The sequence below is a fragment of the Syngnathus floridae genome, chromosome 1 (genome assembly GCF_059516105.1).
Source record: "Syngnathus floridae isolate MCC-2025c chromosome 1, RoL_Sflo_1.0, whole genome shotgun sequence".
Classification (NCBI taxonomy): Eukaryota; Metazoa; Chordata; class Actinopteri; order Syngnathiformes; family Syngnathidae; genus Syngnathus; species Syngnathus floridae.
Window position 1 is genome coordinate 11,533,231 of NC_142413.1, and position 19,299 is coordinate 11,552,529.

Here is a 19,299-nt window from a genome sequence, read left to right on the forward strand (position 1 = left end):
GGCCCTATTTTTCCGCCCAGCTCAAGTCTAGTGTAAAGTGCGGTCTAACTGTGTGCATGAGTGGAGTTTTCTTTTAGTTGGTATTTTCGGGTGCGGTTCGAAATGGGTGTTTGTGCCATTGTGGGAGTGATTCCGACTAATATTATCATAAATTCCATTAATTCATTTTTACAATGATTCAAAAGGTTCAAAGCAAACTGTTGTTATATTTATGAATGAGATCCACCACACGTCAGTGGGGCCTACCTGCGCCTTGATCAAATTCACTAAAATCACATGACACCACTTGTGCTACAACTTAGACAAGCAATCTGCCAAATTGCCAAATGTGCGAAACTAGAATTGGTCAAGCCCAAAAATTAAGATACACCAGTTTTCATGCTGAGTGCACATGCACCTGTCTATGAAAATAAAGTCTACATGTTAGCTTTAAGCTTACAGACTTTTGTTGATATGTTTTTTTTTGACATATGGTGATTACAGTGCTGTATCTGAATCCGGTCAATGAACAAAAGTTCATGAACTCGTTCATAATTTGGACAAACGTGAACGGAACCTAGTGAATCTTTGCTTCATGAACATCCATCCACCTAACCATATCCACCCATTTAGCTATCGACAGCAGAGTAAACAAATGATCACATCTAGCCCACAGTTTGTTTCTGTTTTGTATTTGATTTTGGGAATTCCGGCTTCCTCCTGCATTCCATAACCCTGCATGTTATTAAACGATTAAATGTTCATAAGACAGAAATGATCAGACATATGATAAATGACAAATGAATATATATATATATATATCTAACTACTCTACAACAGTGGATATAAGATCTTTGGTCATTGACTATCACCCTGTATGGGTGTGTGTATTTATGCATATGGTTCCAGGGATGCTGGGGGCAGGGTTACATTTATTAACCATGCACTCCTAAACCACTGTAAAATGTTTTGACATGAAAAATACATCCCAGAAGCAACCACACACTCCAGGAAAACACCAATTTACATCGTCGCTTGTTATTTATTTAGCACGCCAAGCTCTTGAAGGTGTGCGTGTATGTGTGTGTGTGTTGCTTTCCACCATCTCCTTCTGAGCTACATCTCTAACTACTCTACAACGTCGGTGCCTTAGAGCTAAAAGTGACAAGCCGTCAATTGTGCTTCGATTAAAAAAAAGAGAAACTTCTTGTTGTCTGCGCGCATGTCTTCCGCTGTGTGATGTTGGTTTGATCAAAGAAGCAGCACTTTGGTAAAAATAGGAAGACACCATGCTGCTACACAGACTGATGAACGACGGCCAGACTTTCTGCAAAAACACTCTCCCCATTTCTTTCCTTAGTCTGTCCATCTCTGTCTTTCTCATTATCTCCTACGTTCTCTCTCATGGTGGCTGGGCCTCCTATATACAGCCAGCAGGTAAGTAATGTCTTGTGTAGTTTTATAGAAAGGATGAGTACGGCTTTAAGGCTATATCGCCACTGTAAAGAGTTTTTATTTTCTTTAATACAAGGAGAGGAAGTGGCTGGGAGCGGAATGAAAGCGAGAAGCACACCAGCAGCGAGACAGAATATGATAGAAAGATGCCCCATGCTTGTGTTTCATCTCATCTTAGCAGGTTCACCTCGCGGTGAAATTCCTCAAACGCACCTTCAGTCATCACTGACGGAGGGGGGGCTTAAGAGAACCGGAGGAGGCAGAAAACCGACAAAGTAAGCAAGAAAGGCGAAGGGGGGACATGCGCACGGCAGGTGGATCTGGCTCTGGCTAATTCTCGGGGTGTGGGAAAGCGGAGCACCTAACACAGGTTGGCCTGGTTTCTGTAATGACTTTGATTCTTCTCTCTGCCTGCTAAGTCTCACTGGGGACCGAGGCTGCATAATAACATCTTACCCACTCACACACGTGCGTACGTACGCACACACACACACACATACACACACACACACACACACACACACAGGTCTATGGGGAGCTAATTATTCTCACCTGTGTTAATTATTGCTGTAAGCCAATCAGTGGACTCTGTGCTAATTAGGCAGCGTTAGGTCTGATTAGTGTTTTGCAGGCGGCTCCCTCAAACTGTTATCCACCATACTAGTGCCCTCAGGCGAGAGAAGAGAACAGGTGGATGCTTGCCCTGCATGCATGTGTGTTTGTGTGCAAGTGTATGTGAGTGTGTGCGTATTCATCCTTCATAATAAATAACTGAAGGACAGCTTGGATTCACAATAAAATAAAAGTCTAATCAGGTACTTTTGGATTGAAACTTTGGATAAACAAAGCAACTTGTGCTGTCGATTCCTCTCACTTAATTGGCCCCCGTTTGGGGTCATTTTCTTTTATCTGGACAAACAGCATCGCTGCCCTTTAAGTTAATGAGGGATGATCCAGGATCAGTTCTGTCACCAATGGCTGCCTTTGCCAGGATAACCTCACAGATTGATCCACACATCACATATGCAACCTTTCTTCTAACCCGGGAGCCCAACTGTGTGTGTGTGTGTGTGTGTGTCTGTGTGTGTGCGTGCGTCTTTGGCAGGGAATTACTTTTTTTTTTCAAAACAAACAAAAACAAAAAGGGCAGCAGTTATAAAAGAAGAGGGAGGTAAAGCTGTAAAGTGAAGCGCCTGCAGAGATTCTCCCATCTGAAAAGAATGAGAATAAAATGCGGATAGAAGACGAAAGGGGGAGAAGAAGGCTGGAGGAAACCTTCCTCTTATGACACGATTGATTTTCTTTCAGATGCTTGAGCCTGTCACTACTGAACACTTGCTCCCCATTCCTCCTCCTCCACACACGCACGCACGCACTCACGTGCACAAACTCTGTGCCCTGACCTCCACGTGTGCCTGCTGGTCCATACTGGGTCTAATGACACGGGGCCTCCCACAGATCAATACTAGGCTGTCACTCAGCTGGCAGGCCCACACACATAAACACATCTCAAAGGCACAACTCACATACATAGACACACACACGCACGCACACACACACACACACACACGCACACACACACACACACATATATGCAGGGCACATGTGGTCAGGTACGCGTTTGCACATTTGTGTATGCTGGAAGCGACGTTTTCTACAACCTCAGCAGATGCCCTCGTCCACCCCCCACACTCGGACACACACACACATAACACACACAGTGGCCGAAAGCCATATTCTCTCCCCTCAGCCATTTTCCAAGCGCCCTGCTCCCTCACCATGAGCGTCAGGGTCCTGATGTAATATTGATGAGCAAGGGTGGAGGCTCCATAAAAAAGTGATAGGTCCTTGTGATTGCGAATTACAAATTGTCATCGATTTAACGTCAATTACCCCATACATGGAAATGCTCTCAGACAAATAAAAGGGGGACACACAAGCTTTTAGTTGAGGAATGGGTGTGGGTGGGGGGGAGGGGGCACCACCCCTCGACTAACTGATTCCATGTCATTCAGTACCATCACTTCCTGTGTCTTTTTGTCTTTCCTCCGCCTCCTCCACCGTCCCAAGCACTCATCCTCCTCTCTCCATACACATCTCAAGTGGCACTTAGAAAAGCACACTGGGGCATGAGCCAAACCGTTCGGGCAGTGCTTCAGTGTTTGTGCATGTTTATTTCTCCCAGTGACAACGCTGGCGACATATGTGTCTCCAAGAAAACTTGACAAATCATCACCAAGCCACAATTTTCCTTTTAATTCCTAGCCAGGAAGATAATAAATAAAATACACAAACATGTAGTGTTTGGAAAACTGTGGCTGAAAACATTTGTTTGTCTTTGTTGAATCACTAATTATAGTTTAGCGCAACAAAGGGCAAATGCAGGCTAATTCACCATTAGGCCATTTGATGTTTATTAAACTTTTATAATACGATCACTCTGATAAGGCCACAATTGTTTCCCACGGCGTGTGTGATTATACTGTTGTACCTTTCAGTCCCCTTATAATGGTTCCCGCCGAGAGTGTGTCCATTTGTTCATGTGTGTGTGTGTGTGTGCATGTCTTGGAGCATGTGGAGTAGTGTTTTCCATTTCTCATTAGAGTGGCACAGACTCCTGCTGCAGGGTCAATGCACGAGGAGGTGTGTGTGTGTGTGTGTGTGTGTGTTTGAGGGGGTGTGGGGTAGTAATGAGAGCAGAAACATAATACTATGGCGTCCATTAATGCTCGGAGGCAGTGACATTAGGCATACTTAACTAATAGAGCCAGTCTCTGCAATTACCCACTGTTATCTCTGCAGCTTTAGAGGGGAACCGGCTTTAATAAATGTTTGTAGTAATGTGATAAATGCCAGGTTTGCTCATTTGTAATCAACACTGCAGGACTGCAAGGGGGGAAGTGGGCGCATCTAATTGTTTTCCTTTGGATTCCAGAGTGGGGTCCTGTGAGAGGACCAAAAAAAAAAAAAAGGAGCGCATCAGAGCATTTTCCTACAGGTACATCTCTCCCTCTGTGTGCATGTCTGGCTGTTGAATCCTCCCCATGTCTCCGTCTACGCGCTCAGTGGGCTACTGTTATAACTGTCCTCCTGTCAAACAGAAAGAAGCAGACACTCGCCATCACGTCCCTGCCTACACTTCTTTCCTCGTCTTTCGTCTCCCTTTCATCCCCGCCCGCATCAGAGGCGCCACCGTGATTGTTCGTGTAAACATCTTGTCACACTAACAGAGGCGTCATGACAGAAGAGAACCGCGCTTCATTAACGGCAGCGCTTGCAACTTTGTCTCTGTGTTTGAATGTGGAAGCTGCACAACCCCTCTTGTAAGGCCGTGGATTATCCGAGGTCAGAAGCAAGAACCCGGTGCAGGATCTTGTCTTGTACAAATAAGATAGAATTTAAAGACTCCCATGAACCTCTCTTTACATTCACCCCTGAATAACTGCCAATTAAAGGGCGAGTAATGACTTGCAGCAGAACACACTCAATGAAGTACTGAATTTCACTAATGGGAAGGGGAAGCAGCATCGGAAAGCACCTCAAAACTTTTTAGAACTAGATAGCAAAATAGAAATTCACATGCAATTTTGTCGCAAAAGCTGATGAAAACTATTCACCCATATCACAAAAACCCCCAGATATTGCCTAAATATGCCAAATATATATAAGACTGGGATGACATCAGTGAAAATTGAAGTCATCGGAACTTCTGGCAATGCCGGTTTGATCACAACTGTTTCCACAATTTCTTCACATAAACTCCAATACTGAGAAAAAAAAATCAATAGTGTACAGGCCACATTTAATTTTTTAAATGTTGGGGATTTTTTTATTTTCTCTCAGATCTTTTGTCTGAATCCTGTTGCCAAGACTGGAAATTAATAAAGGATTAGAACCTTGGTTGACAAATCACAATATATCATAGTCAATCATCCATTGCATGGAAACATGTACGTATTTGTCAACCAGAAAGTATTTGGGCTTTGAGAAATAATAGCTCACGTGACCTGGACTGAAAATGAGGATTTTGGCAATGCATAATTTGCATTATATTCCTCACTCTCTTCCAAAAAACATCTGTTTTCAAGTTTGTGAGTTTTGTATTCATTTGAAACATTCCCAAAATTGGAAAAGGACGCCGACGTTGTGGTTTGAAAACTAACCCCTTAAAATGTGGTGGTGTAACTTGGTTTTGTACCCTCTATGACCTTCCAAATCATGTTTCAGACATGCTCTGACATCGTAGAAGGACACTGCTGGAAAACGCAGAACTTTGTCTGGCTAAAAATAGAAAAAAAAAATCCATGGCGGAAAATTTGGAGATGCGTGCTTTTTATTGGACAGTAGTGTGAGTTGCACGAGTGTGCGTGCGTGTCCGTTTCTCTCTCGGCATTGACAGAATAATAGGGCCCCGACTCTGTGTATTTTTACAAGGCCCATAATTCTTTGTAAATGTGCCTGCTTGCAAACATGCTCACTTCTTTGCCTGCAAGCTTCTGTATTAGTGAAGACAATAGCCAGAGGAAGACAGCGAGGGAGTGGCGCATGCATCAGGAGCAAAAGAGCATACAAGAGAACGCTGCACTGTTAATTGTTTTCCCAAAAAAAGGCAGCGAAGGTCTCTGTGTTTGAACTGAATGTCACCTCATGTAAATCAAGCCCCCTATGCAGGAGAAGCCAATAACTGGGATAATTAGCATGACTCACCCCCGCGTCACACGCAGGAATCGACAAAGACTCGAGTAAGAGTGTTCAAAAGCGCAAAGACTCCATGTGTGATTAACCAAAAAAAAAAAACTGGAGTGGGAGGACCAAAGAAAAACAGTCAAAAGGGCAGAGAGCGAAAGAAAGTAGAGGAGAAACGCACGGGTGGCAGTCGGCAAGGCAAACACAAGGAGGAGCGAACGCTCCTCTCAGCGAGGTCAAGCCGCTCAGCCAACAAACAAACAAGTACAGACGCTAAAGGGCTGAGGCGGTGTAAAACAACAAAGTGTCTGTCGATTGCCTACGCCTTATTTTGTCTCCCCCATCAGTTACATAAACACAAACAAAGGCCTTTAAAATCAAGCTCGGCTTTCTGAAGTGAAACAGTGACATGCGCTAGGTCTCGTTTGTCCATGATTAATGCAAAATAAATAAAGAATATCTTTAGGGAGAAGAAATATATACATTCCTTTGATGAATGCTGCTGCTGACCATAATTGTCTGCTTGCTGACGTGCCTGCTTTAGGTTTTAATTATGTCTCTTGAAGAATTGTTTTGTACCTTAACGTTGCAGCTTAAATTAGTCAAACTCAATGTCTTAAAACTCAAGCCAAGTTGGAGATAATGATGTTTTCTTAAGGAGAATAGACATGACAAATGTTTTATCTTTAAAAAGATCTATCTTGTATTCTTTAGTAGTTGCAGTGCCCAACGCTAATTATTGCTCTACATATACAGTGCCGTGAAAAAATGTCTGGCCTTTCCTTATTCTTATTTCGTTAAATAGTTTCCCACTTTAATCAATGGCTTGGAATTTGAACCAGCAATCGTCAGCTAGCCAATAAGCATTAAATGACAGTTAATAAAGCCGTGTATCAACGCCTCTGTCAAGCTCTCAATCTCAGTCAGTCACGGCAACAAACGCAGGGAGTTAGTCCCAATAAAGCGTCTCCCTATCCAGGTAGCTAGCAAGAAACCATGGTCCCAGTCAATGATGGCTTACTTACAGCACCAACTGGTGCAAAAACAAAACCGGGGTTTAACATTTGACAATGGTACGGTATATATATGTAAGATTTCACTAAGTGAATGTGAGGCTAAGTAAAACACTTTGAGCAGCATTTTTAACACTTTGATCGAATTGGGTTTACATTTCTTAGTATGACGACTTTATTTGGGAAAAATAACATTTTGAAGTCATTCGTTAACACAAATACATTATAAGGATTTAGAGGGTGATTCCTAGCTGTATTGTTTATAGACAAAGCTTGATTTCACATGTTGCTGCTGTGGGAGGCCCAAACAGTTATTTAGTTTGGTTTAGAAGACAAATACTTTTTCACACAGCATCAAGTAGAATATTATTTTCCCCATAATGAATCAAATCAACACTTTTTTTATGATCTGATTCTTAAACACTAGTGTGGGAAAATTATACAAAAAAAAAAAAAAAACAATAAGAATTTGAAAAGACAGCAAATACTTTTCCACGGCACTGTAACCCCCCCCCACCGCCACCTCCACACTCCCCACTCCTACCCCCACACCCCCCATTGCTGTGCAGGTCTTCCTTCCATTGTGGCGTGTGAAACTGAGAGCCACGCATAGATCGCCTGGCCAGTGATCCATTCTTCCTGAACAGATTGATGAAAAACAATCAACAGACTATACATTGCGTTTGGGCGCAGCGGGTCAACAGAGCACTCATCCTGGACACCTGGACTTACATCCTGGGCTACGCCGCTGAAGTAGCCCTCCTAGATGAGGGCTGGAATGGAGACGGGCTAGGAGGAAGTGAGACGCCAGCTTGGGGGGTATCGAGCTGGCATGAGGCGCACTGTCTGTGTTCTCACTTAGCAGGAGTAAACAATGCGTCGTTGGGCCTGAGATCAGGGTGTGTGTGTGTGTGTTTGTGTGTGTGTGCGTACTTGTGTGTGTGTGTGTCTAGGTTCAGCGAGCACATGTAGCTCAATGACACACTGCTGCTGAGTCCTTTCTATTACAGGCACAAACAGACAGCCGTGTAACACATTGGCCATGAGAGCGCACTTAAGCTTCGCTCTGACTGTCCACAGGCATCAGCAGTGAGAAAACAAAGCCTTGCTCCTGCCACACACACACACATGCACAGACAAATATACCATCACACAGAGAGGCACACGCTTGTGCTCTTCACGCCTCATTTGAAAAGCAAATTGAGCGCATCTTCTAGGGCATGGACTAAGTCCTGGAAAATGTTACTCTTTCATCACTTGCAGCACCGCACAGTCAAATAGACACACACATACACACGTACGAGGCCTATTGTACAGTAAATATATCCTTATTCTATTTACCTCCCCTTCTATCTCTATCTCCCCGGCCTGCAATTTCCGCACCAAAAATGTCTTTCAGAGAAGTAGGACGCTACTCATTTGGAGCAGCTCTGGCCGCCCAAACCCTGTCATTCCGGGACAGAACAAACATTGGCACCAAGGCAGAGGGGAAGACCAAGGAGAGGGCCAGGTCAAGGAGGGAAAGTAAACAATAATGACGAAGCAGTTTGGGCAGAAAAGTCAGCTACTTACGAGCCATTTTGGGTGCTATGACATTTGTAAATTGCTTTTTACGGGGGCTAATAAAGTGTTTGTTACCTGTGTTCAGCTGTAGGGCATTAATTTTACAACCTACAGAGTGTGATAGCATCTCAGTTATTGGGGGCTGAATTAAAACACCATACAGAAATACACACACATTCTTATGTCTAATTTACACGTACGGTTAAGAATTTAAAATGAGCCCCCCATTGTTTCCTTGCCCCAAAGCAGCACTTGAAATTGATGTTTCATATTTGGAAAACTAAACCAACACATGAATGCTGTGTTTTTTTTCCCCCCCTTTGCAAGTGAAAGCGCAGCAGTTGTTGGGGGTTACAGTGGTGCGGTGAGAGAAAAAAGAGGCAGCCCTGTTTTAGAGGCTCCTCGACCTCCAAACTCTCTGCTGTCAATCATCCCAGCCGTCCGTCCCCTGGGGCCGCGCTTTCTTCCAACCCTGAGGGGGGGAAACCACTGCAGGGAAGAAAGAACACAGCCAAACAGATGCAGGCAACTGCAGGTCAAAACGTATTTGTGTATGTGTGTGTGTTTATAATCACGGCAGTGGGTTCTTGTCTCCATACATATTTGGGAATGAGTTTATCTGAGCGTGAGCACTGTGTATACATATATTTGGGTTCTTATAAGAGCAGCCGGCACCTGAAGGAGGGGACTTTTGCATATCGATGAGGCAGTAAGTCAGCCTGTTTGGCCTCATGACCTGCACAACTTCAAGTAGCTTGAAGCCAACCCGCCAAATGTCTACTGGGGATTTGACCCCGGACCTGCAAAAAGTACAATGGACGGCCTTCTGCCAGCCAAAGTCAAGTATAAAAATAACTGAAAAATGTGGAGATTTCTTCAAAAGTGCAGCAAAGCAAGGTCACGTGACTGTTTTGCACAAAACTGCTCGCACGCGGCATTTGAAAGGGGCAAATGGAGTAAAAACATAAAATAAGGAAACACAGAGGTGAGATGCAGAGGGTACGACAGCCGTATGTACAATAAGTATGTTTTCACCTTCTGGCTGACACAGCCATGCGTATGAAAGTGAAACTAAGCCACAGCAATGGAAGGCACTGCCAGTAAACCACATTAGCATCAAATGCAAATTAGAAGCGGGCTAATGGCTGGACAGGTGCAGACTGGGCCTCTAAATGACACAAATTCGCAAGTGTGTGCGCTCACAAAAACACGAGCGCGCGGACACACAAATGAGACGGATGAATTAAACATGGGTGGGCTCGGCTTGGGGGGCTGGCGGAGCTGACATAAAGTCAATGAAATACATTATTCACTAGTGCACGTTAGCTCAGCCGAGGCAACACATGAACTCTCACCCCAGGAAGTGCATCCAAACACAACACCCAAAACAATGAGGGGGTTCCCCACTAAAGACAGACAATTAGCAGGAGAGTGACAAACAAGCGGCAGAATGCACCAGCTTGCAAAACAACATTTTCCAAACATGGCCGACTCCCAAGAGTATTTGCTCCTTCGCACACATGTCGTCGAGGGAGTCCAAGTGCCGAAGCGGCAAAGAGGCAATCAAAAATCTGGCGCAAGATAGCCACTCGGCTCCAATAGCAGAACAGGAAACCGCCATGACATCATCCTCCCCGGGAGGAGCACTTCCTGCCCGACATTCTTCACTCAAGACACACACACACTCGCCAGGAAATGGCCTCTATCACCGCACACACTTGCGGGGAAACAACCAACATCGACGCCGATACACAAGCACGGACGCGTATGCAAGGAAATGGGCCACATCAACAGCGGGCTGCAGGAGTGTGCGCAAACACAAACACCCGTGAGCACACACTTGAAAACAGCAATTAACCTGAAATAACATCGCCTGTGCATGTAAACACAGCAACCTCATAACACACACTCCAAAATACAGCCGCTGCAACGGCCATGAGCGGGGTGGGGGGCAGCAAATACGCAGGGGTGTCCCATGGATCCTTATCTCAGGCCACAGAAGGGATGGGATGCCTGCCTGGGGGAAAGCCTACGGGAGCCGGACAGGCGAGAAAAGGCCACGGGACACAGGTGGCATGAGGAGAGAGAGGACGTGCGGACCGGCGGCCACATTTGGCGCCAGAGAACAGATTAGCCGGCAATCCAAGTTATTCCGAAAGCGCAGGAAACGGATTGACAGAAACTATGCAACGAGCTAGCAAAGGTTTCCATGGGTGAGAGGGAGACGAGGCCCATCCAGGCAAAACGCGGAGTGGCTGGCAGCGTCTGCATACCATTAACCCCGTGCTAAGCAGGAGTGATGAGGAGAGCTGAAAGTGGAGGTGAAGGGGTTAAGGGCTCCCCCTCATATTATCCTGTTTCTGTAAGAGGCTAAAGTGGACTACATGTTTCCCCGGGGAAGACATAGAGAGGTGCACAGGAGCATCTCACCTTCTTCCCCCGACACGCATTTGCCATGGTAAACGGCTGAATTCCCCCAAATAGGAAAGCCCCCTTCGAGCTAAAACAAACAGGACACTTCAACTAATCCAAAGTGACACCAGTGCACATTGAAGACATCTCCAACTTCTCAACAGATACGCTTCATAATTCAAGTCAGGATCACGCAACTGCTTGCAGACGCTTGAACGTCCAAACAAATTTTGTGGTGAACAAGAGGGTGTCATCTCGTGAGAGTACAGTGAGATGCACGCTGTACGCATTTGTTCTCCTAACAATCGAATAAGTTTCTCATTAGTTGCCTTTATTTTTCCTCATTCCTGCGGTTTTGCTGCCGTGGCCTGTTTCCCCAATCTTAACGAGAGAGCGCTAATTAGGCAATAAGACCCATTACTCTTCCAGAAGAGTTTGAGCTAGCCCGGCTAATTAGGGCTGTAAAATCTAATCATCTCTGCGAAACAGCAGCGGGCTAACGAGCCCTTATTTAACGAACTAAATAACTTCAAGGGTGGAGAGGGGCTGCTGATGGCATTTCTTTATGAATTTGAAGGAGGGGGGTTCATGTTAATTCACTCAGCGCTGGCATCACAGTTGTTTGTTTGTTTATGATTCCCTGATTATTACAACTGCCAAGACGATATCGATGCTAAATGAGCAAACACGTAAACTTGCCTCCTCTTATTCCCCGTCCATCGTTAGTTGGAGCGATCATCCCCACCCCCCAAATCACACTCTTCTCACCTGACCTAATTTCCTATCCAGGAAGAATCCGAGAGGAAAGCGGAGGAGATCCGGCCGTTGTTTTCCCTGCGCCTGCTCTAATTTGTTGTTGCTTAATGTGGCCTTGCGCACCTGAGCCATTAAATGTCAGGGGAGCAACGCCACGGAGCGACCGCAGCACGCTCGGCGCGTTAAAGGCGGTGCCTCCGCCTCTTTTGCTAGCTGCGACTGCCCCAAACTCACTTGGCGCCCAGTTCTGCTGATGAGAAATTCAACAAGTACGGACGCACGCAAACCAAAACGGTTGGGGCAAAGAGTGACGGGCAGGCGTGTTGTCTAAAGCCGTGCGGTTGGGGTGCAGCTGTCTCAGGGAGCACTGAGGTGAGGCCTTCTGCTTCACTGGAGCGGAACCAGGGTGGCACACACACGCACATACGCGCACGCACGCACATACATACACAGGTAAAAGAGTAGCTTTTGACGGAGCGGCAGTGAGAACAGGACAGCTGTGTTCATCAGATAGCACAGGTCACTGCCTTATTAACACAAACACATATGCTTGTACATGTCATCTCAACATAAAAACCCAAGTAGCAAATACATTTGTTTTTTTTAACCTGGCCAGAATGCAGATCAGAAAATACAAACTGCGTGAATACACAATAATGATTCAATGCCAGGATGAAATCTACAAGAATAATCACTGTGACCAAGAGTGCCACACAACAGAGGCCAGACTGTAAATCTACGAGCAGGGTTTTTCCTTTCTTTTCTTTCCTCTTTGACTAAGTGTAAATAAGCCCAACTGATGCATTAGTCATCAGTAGTTTATGATGACAGGAGGATCGGCGGCACACACTCTAAGAAAAAAGTGGAAAGAGTGTGGGCTAAAAACAACAAAGCACGTTGGGTCGGTTAGGATTTATCCAGCAATACGCACGCAATCCACACATCAGACTTGAGTTGTAACTCTAACTGCTCATCAGCTAAGTCATCAAACTAACCACCCCAACATTGTGCGTGACCACACATGAAGGCGCCCCCCCCCCCACACACACACACACAGACACGCACATATCGCTGCAATAGTATTTACTGCTGCTTTGCACATTTTGCTTACAGAGATGATTATGGCTGCTGAAATGTCAACAAATGGGTGTTCCTGCTCCTCTCTGACCAAGCACACGTATCAGTCGTAGGGACATTTTCTCCAGATAATCTCCAGGTCAGTCTTTGCCTACCTGTCGATGATGACCGGGTCTGATGGGGTCTCGTTCCGGTTTCCGCAACTCTTCTTATCGCAGCATCGACTGGTGGGTGACAAGAGTGGGAGTTAGCCACTAAAAAGGGAAGAACGTGTCGCGACGGTGATACGTGACGTCTTGGAATGGGAAGAGGAGTGAGAAGGCTGTGCTTGTCAAGCCCAGGTAAGGTAAGGTATGGTAAGACCGGGCTTATGTACAGGTGGGATCAACAGGGTGGTTTTGACCACAGTTTGGAGTAAGAGCAGTGAGTTTGAGTCGGGCTAGATTATGAGCACAAGTTAAATCACAATCGGAGACTCAGGTTAGCTCCATTTCTGTCAGACATCACACAAGCAGACATCTTGTGTTCTCTATTTTTCCTCCTCGGAGCTCGTCCCCTCCCTCTATCCCGCCTCGCTCTTCCTCTGCCTCAGAAGTGGGTCACAGAGTGGTCCCACCGGACCTGGGGAGTAGTGCATGCTGGGTAAAAGGGGGTTGCATACTGATGTGACGGGTCCCTTTTCCAATGACTTGACTGCAGCACAATGTAACGGTGTGTTGTCATCCCGCCCATCTCTTTTCACCTTTAAAAAATACATCACATCTCCCTTTTCCTGCTTCGCCTGCTCTGCAGCACGCCGGCGTACACGCGTGTCTGTGTGTACCTGTATCTGACTACATGTGAGCATCTGCTTTAGTGGTGTATGACGGGAGGCGGTGAAATACACAAAAGAGTGAGAGAGGGAGGGAGGGGGATTGACCCTCCCCCTAGTTTCTTGCGTCCCCCAGGACAGGAGGCTTGCAGAGCCAGATCAGATTTCTGATCTCAGGCCGTTTCCTGCAGCATAAGAAAACAAGTGGTCTAAATTGCCTTGTGTGATAACCAGGAAGTGCCACAGGCCATTTAGTTCGACTCGTAAGTTGACATGTATTTTTAGATGGTCATCGGCCGTGTGATACCTTCATTGATACTGTACACCGAGCATGTTTGAGTGTGCGCGTGTATTTAACGCGCAGTCCGAGCGTGTCCTCGTCGGCAGATAGCTCACTGTCAGGACGATGCAAACAGCATGTGTTACGCACACTAAGGAGGATGGGTTTGAGTAATGAGCTTTTCCTTGTCCTAATTAGCTGAACATGAGAAGGATATGCACACACACACATTCTCACACCCCTTCCAACAGAAATAGGCCAGGGCCCATCTTCCCAACCCACTTTGAAGAAAATGATAAGATTTCTATAGTAATTTAGCTCTTTATATCTTAGCTCTCTCTTTACTCCAGGTGACACCTTCATTGTAGAAAAATAAAATAAAAAGGAACACTCTGGACTAAAATAAGACTCAATCTTACCTGCACATGATCTCGTGGGTCAGCAGAACCCGACACATCTCTGGATTTTTATCCTGGCCTTCATAAACAATCGCCTGGAGTAAAGCAAAAACAAAGTTATCTTAACTAGTTATTTCGTTCGTGTGATCCAAGAATTATGAACACAAAAATATTAGTGTGCTTTTACTTGTTTGGATCATGGGAACAAGGAAGAAAGCATTTCTGCGTGTACGTTGCGTTGTCCTGTGTGTGTGTGTGTGTGTGTGTGTGTGTGTGTGTGTGTGTGGGTGTGTGTGTGTGTGTGTGTGTGTGTGTACGCGTGTGTGCATGTATGTTTATGTGTGGTGTACAGTGAGCAGTTGGGCTGCCAGACTGGAGTATAGTGCACCATCTGCTCTATATAGCACAGCGTCCAAAATTCTAGTCTGGTTTCCCCTGCAACCCCACTCGACATGCACTCCAGGGCCACGATCAACATGCACACGCGTGCACACACACACACATGCACAGTAAATAACAAACACGCTAACATCAGGTCAAAATAAACTCTAATTCCTCTACTTTTGTGTGAATTACATTCAAACCCAATGTCACATGATATCACATGACTTTTAAAGAGGTCCGATTTGCCGTCTGTTCATTCTTCTTAACAAAGAATCCCCACACTTTTTGCGCCATTATCTGTGGGTTTTTGTTTTTATGTGATTGGCCATAACACTCTCTGGGATAGTTTGTTCTGTTTCACATTGAGGAAATGAGGGTCAAGGTCTTCTAAGAGTGAGCTGGCATGCATCACTGTCTCTCCCCAACGCGAACACACTCCTGCACTTCTTGGGTGTACACACAGGCATACATCTCACATGTACCCACAGATGCTTATAAAATCCCACATTCCAGTTACTGGCAGGTAGAAGCAGCGGTAGAGTATAGGAGGACACATGTCCTCTACGTTCTTGGACCTTTGTAAATGTATTCCACAGGTAAGACAGGTCGTTTATCACACTGACTGTGCTGAAGTTGAGGGTCTCAGACACAGGGTGGGGAGGGGGGAGTGGTGAGACCATAATTAAGACCAGTACAAGTGTGGAATTGCTGCAAAGTTTAAATCTATGGCGGAATAATAAAATGTAAATTCTTACCTGTTTGGTCATGGAGTCAATTAATCGCACGTATAAGTCCTGTTCTGTCCTGATTCCTGTGAGACAGAAAGGATTGTTTTTGATTTAACATCCCAAGAAAAGCCACACCGCATCATTTAATTTTTTTGAGCATTTTAGAAAAGCTGGATGAGTTTAAACTTTTACCGTGCTTTTTTTTTTTTTTTAATACTTGTCAAGTGTGGAAAAGAATCCGGTGTAATAATTTCATGCATGTACTACTAACTTTTAGTAGACAAAAAGAATACATATTTGTGAAATTTAACATAATTTAAATCAAAAAAAGCTTTCAAATTCAGGAAGATATTGAAATGTGTTGGTTTTATTGAAAACAGTTACAGTCCTAATAATAATTGTTAAAGTAAGATAATAAAAACAATTAAGATACAAGTCATGGTCTTTTTTTTTAAATTAATTTCTTGCAATTCTTCAAAATAATCATTTAGGTTCTTCTTTTTTAGGATGTCGTGAAATATTGGCCGGCTTTTGCTCTTGCGGCTTTTCACTCTGCGTTCGTTGTATTTCAAAATCCCGTGAAGGAAACTTACCGTTACTGTAGAGGAGCTGAAGTCTATAATGGATCCCATTGTTGGTCTTTTCTCCCGTCGTTTCCTACACACAAATGCACACCAAAAAAGAATTAATATGTTGGTATGACACGACGGGCAACAGTTTAATTTAACGACTTTTGCATTGAAACCACACACGCGCGCGCGCGCGCGCACAAACACACGCTCACGCAAACACACGCACATACACACGCACACACACACAGAAAGACAGTAAATCACGTCTCATCACTCTTTCAGTCGTTTTTTCACTTTACACGGACGTGCTGTTTTTTTAAATTATCATTTTAAAATATTGCAGAATCGCAAATGTTAATACGACACACCATAAAAATTTTAATGGCATCAATGTTGGCGCGCAGTACACTAAATGGCATTAGGATGAAGAAACAAAAAAACAAGCATATAATAAAATTGAACTAGCAACATTATCACTTCAATTTAAACATTCAATTTATACAGACCTTAAATAACAATAATAAAATTTACATTCAAGAAAAATGACGTTCGTTTCGTTTTTACTTAATTAAATGTGGTTTTTGGCAGCACCGAAAATACATTAAAATATTTCTGTAAGGTGACGTGTAAGGGGTTTTCTGCATTTTCAACTTTGTGAGCCTCAATGTTAAAACTCACATGAGCATTGAGTTGTAACAATCCCTGCTGTGACAGATCAGCACTTTATTTTCGGGAATTAAACAACAACGGGACTCAAGCATCCCCGGAGAAATCTAAACCACCTTTAGATATTTGTTATACGTACGTAGGTTATATAAATACTCAAATAAATGTAAACTCTTAAAATGTTTGCACTCACCTTTTCCTTCTCCACAAAATCAATGAAAGTGGTTCTCTCGATCTCCACGGGCTGACCCTGTCGGTCGTAGAGAGCCAGTACAAAGTGGAAGAAGTTGGATTTGCGCAGGTTGGAAGGGGGCTGCTTTTCGAAGTGTGCCCGGGCCAGACCCACTCCGCTGCGGACACGACAGGCACAACATCAGCGCCGGGAGCCACCGTTCCGATTCATTTAATATCAAGGAAACGCGTGTCAATTAGAAACCACGAGCATTCTTGCTTTAAGAAGGTCACACGATGTGTTTTTTTTTTTAAATACACGATGTAACTTTTAAACTAAAATTGTTGAGCTATTAAACCATAAGGGTTAAACAGAATTAAATATGCTCAATTAAAAGGCGCTGCTTTTCATTAAGGCCTGTAGTAAAAAATAAACATGGATTTTAACTCTCAGTCAAACCCCAAATAATTCATTTTAACACAGCTAAATTATTCTATGCGTGCGCTAAAAAAAAAAAAAAAAAAAAAACAGGCTACTTCATCACCACAAAATTCCAAAGCAAAAGTTGACATTTCATGCTTGCACAACTAAAGTTGCTGGAAGCGAGCTGCATTTTCATACTGAAATGCCACGCCGTTTAAATCCTACTGGGCGTAACGCGGATCAACTCATAAAGTCGTAAAGCCAGCCAGCGGTGGTTCTGGTTATCCAACAACTGCGTCCTCTGGGACCGCCAAGTGGTACCGGCTCGTGCGGAGCTCAAAACGCCGCAGATGCGAGCTCCCCACCCGCCCCTGCCGTCTCGCGGCAGGCCGCCTCGGGCTCACCTCTGAGCGGCTGTGTTGGCGTCCAGCACTCCGGCACCTTGCATCCATGTCCGAACCGCGTTCATGCCGGCCACCATGGGCTCTTCTTTCATACTACTCCCACTCCTGTGGATGCTCTCGTGGATGCCGAACATCAAAACGCACCTTCACGCCGTCGCTCTCTCGCTCACGCTCGCTCTCTTTCTCGCTCTCTCTCTCTCTCTTTCCCTCCACTCTCTGCTTATGGCTCTCTCCCCTCCTCCGTTTGAAGGCGCTGTCACCCGTGCCAAGTGTCGCGCGCTCTATTTCACTTTAGCGCTTCTCAAAGTCAACAAAAGATGCGACATGTGGGAGCAGCGAGCAAGGCTGTCAGCGTACACTTGGTGTCAATGAAAGCGAAGGGGAAAGAGAGGAAACACCAGGCTGCGACACTCCCGCGGATCAAGGTGCAAGCTGACAAAAAACAAATGCAAAATGTCAGTTTTGGCAACAAACAGTCCACGCGAGGAAGAAACACCCAGGTGACATCACTCCTTCCCTTTCTTCCTTTATTCACTGTCTTCCCCAGCGCAAATTGGGAGGCAGTCCTCGGCTACAGCGACTGCGTGCGGCTCCTCGGCAGCTCCAGCCCGCGTGGTTTGCGCTCTTTTCTTCCCAGAGGAATCACTTTAGACCTTCCGTGGCACGCTGTAGAGGAGTGGGCGAGAGGGGCGTGGCCTACAAAGAGAACAGCAACGCCCCTCCAAACACGGTTAATAAGACGGACAATCAGCTGTCCACCAATTAGACCAGTTCAGCATTCTGCTATATGCCCCCCACCCATGCTAGCCCCCCCCCAAAATTCCCCTTCCCGATATCCACCACTTGCAATGTCCCGCCCCTGGCACTCCGTGCACAGTGCGAGCGTCCGTGCCCACTGCGCGCATATTCTGGGTGTCCATGTGCGTGGCGGATTTGCTTGTGACAATCTACACAAGACATCCATGTCACCTCTTGTGCACGTTTGAGTCCATATGCACGGAGAAAAAACATCACAGGGAATGATTGAAATTATGTCCATTACAAACAGGAAAATTAGAGAAGCAAAATTTTAGTTGAATAATAAATGTTCAAATTTCTGCAAATTAGTTATACAGTTTATTTTTAATTTGTGATACGTATTATATTGTGCATTATTCATGAGTGAATACACAAACCTAGTATTGGATCGAAAGGACAAGAAGTGCATAAAAAACCTTGCATGAATATGCATTCATTAAAAAAAACAAAAGGCAACAAAGTCGCTGTGCACATTTTTTCAGTTTCAAATATGACGGCGAGAGAACAGAGAGCTTCGATTTGATGCACGACATAAATCATTTGGGACCAAGTGGTGACTGCAACATGAATGTGAGGATTACAGCTCATCTGTGCCGCGTCTTCGACTTGTCCCACAGCATCGCCACAAGCCAAGAAATAAGTGCAGACACGGAATAACAAGAAAGAAATGCATCACACTTGATGTGCACAACATTCCATACTGATTTCCTGTATTATGATTT

General features: G+C 44.9%; 1 protein-coding gene and 1 long non-coding RNA gene across 5 annotated transcripts in view; one reads left to right on the forward strand and one right to left on the reverse strand.

Annotated features, from left to right (window-relative positions):
• Positions 1-18,436, reverse strand: part of LOC148404097 (transcription factor COE1) — a 58,540-nt gene extending 40,104 nt beyond the window's left edge. The window contains exons 1-6 of one of the 4 annotated variants that reach the window (XM_088375997.1): positions 17,780-18,436; positions 16,974-17,130; positions 16,136-16,199; positions 15,570-15,625; positions 14,452-14,525; positions 13,097-13,165 (exon numbers count right to left, since the gene is read on the reverse strand). In XM_088375997.1, coding sequence (XP_088232123.1) covers positions 13,097-13,165; positions 14,452-14,525; positions 15,570-15,625; positions 16,136-16,199; positions 16,974-17,130; positions 17,780-17,913 — 554 coding nt within the window. In that variant the 5' untranslated portion in view covers positions 17,914-18,436. The remainder of the gene's footprint in view (positions 1-13,096; positions 13,166-14,451; positions 14,526-15,569; positions 15,626-16,135; positions 16,200-16,973; positions 17,131-17,779) is intronic. The other 3 variants (XM_088375979.1, XM_088375989.1, XM_088376005.1) reach the window with 3 other exon arrangements.
• Positions 1,524-5,337, forward strand: LOC148404098 (uncharacterized). The gene is made up of 3 exons (XR_015858586.1): positions 1,524-1,804; positions 4,370-4,432; positions 4,536-5,337. It is a non-coding gene; the product is annotated as an uncharacterized LOC148404098 (long non-coding RNA).
• Positions 18,437-19,299: the final 863 nt, after the last annotated feature.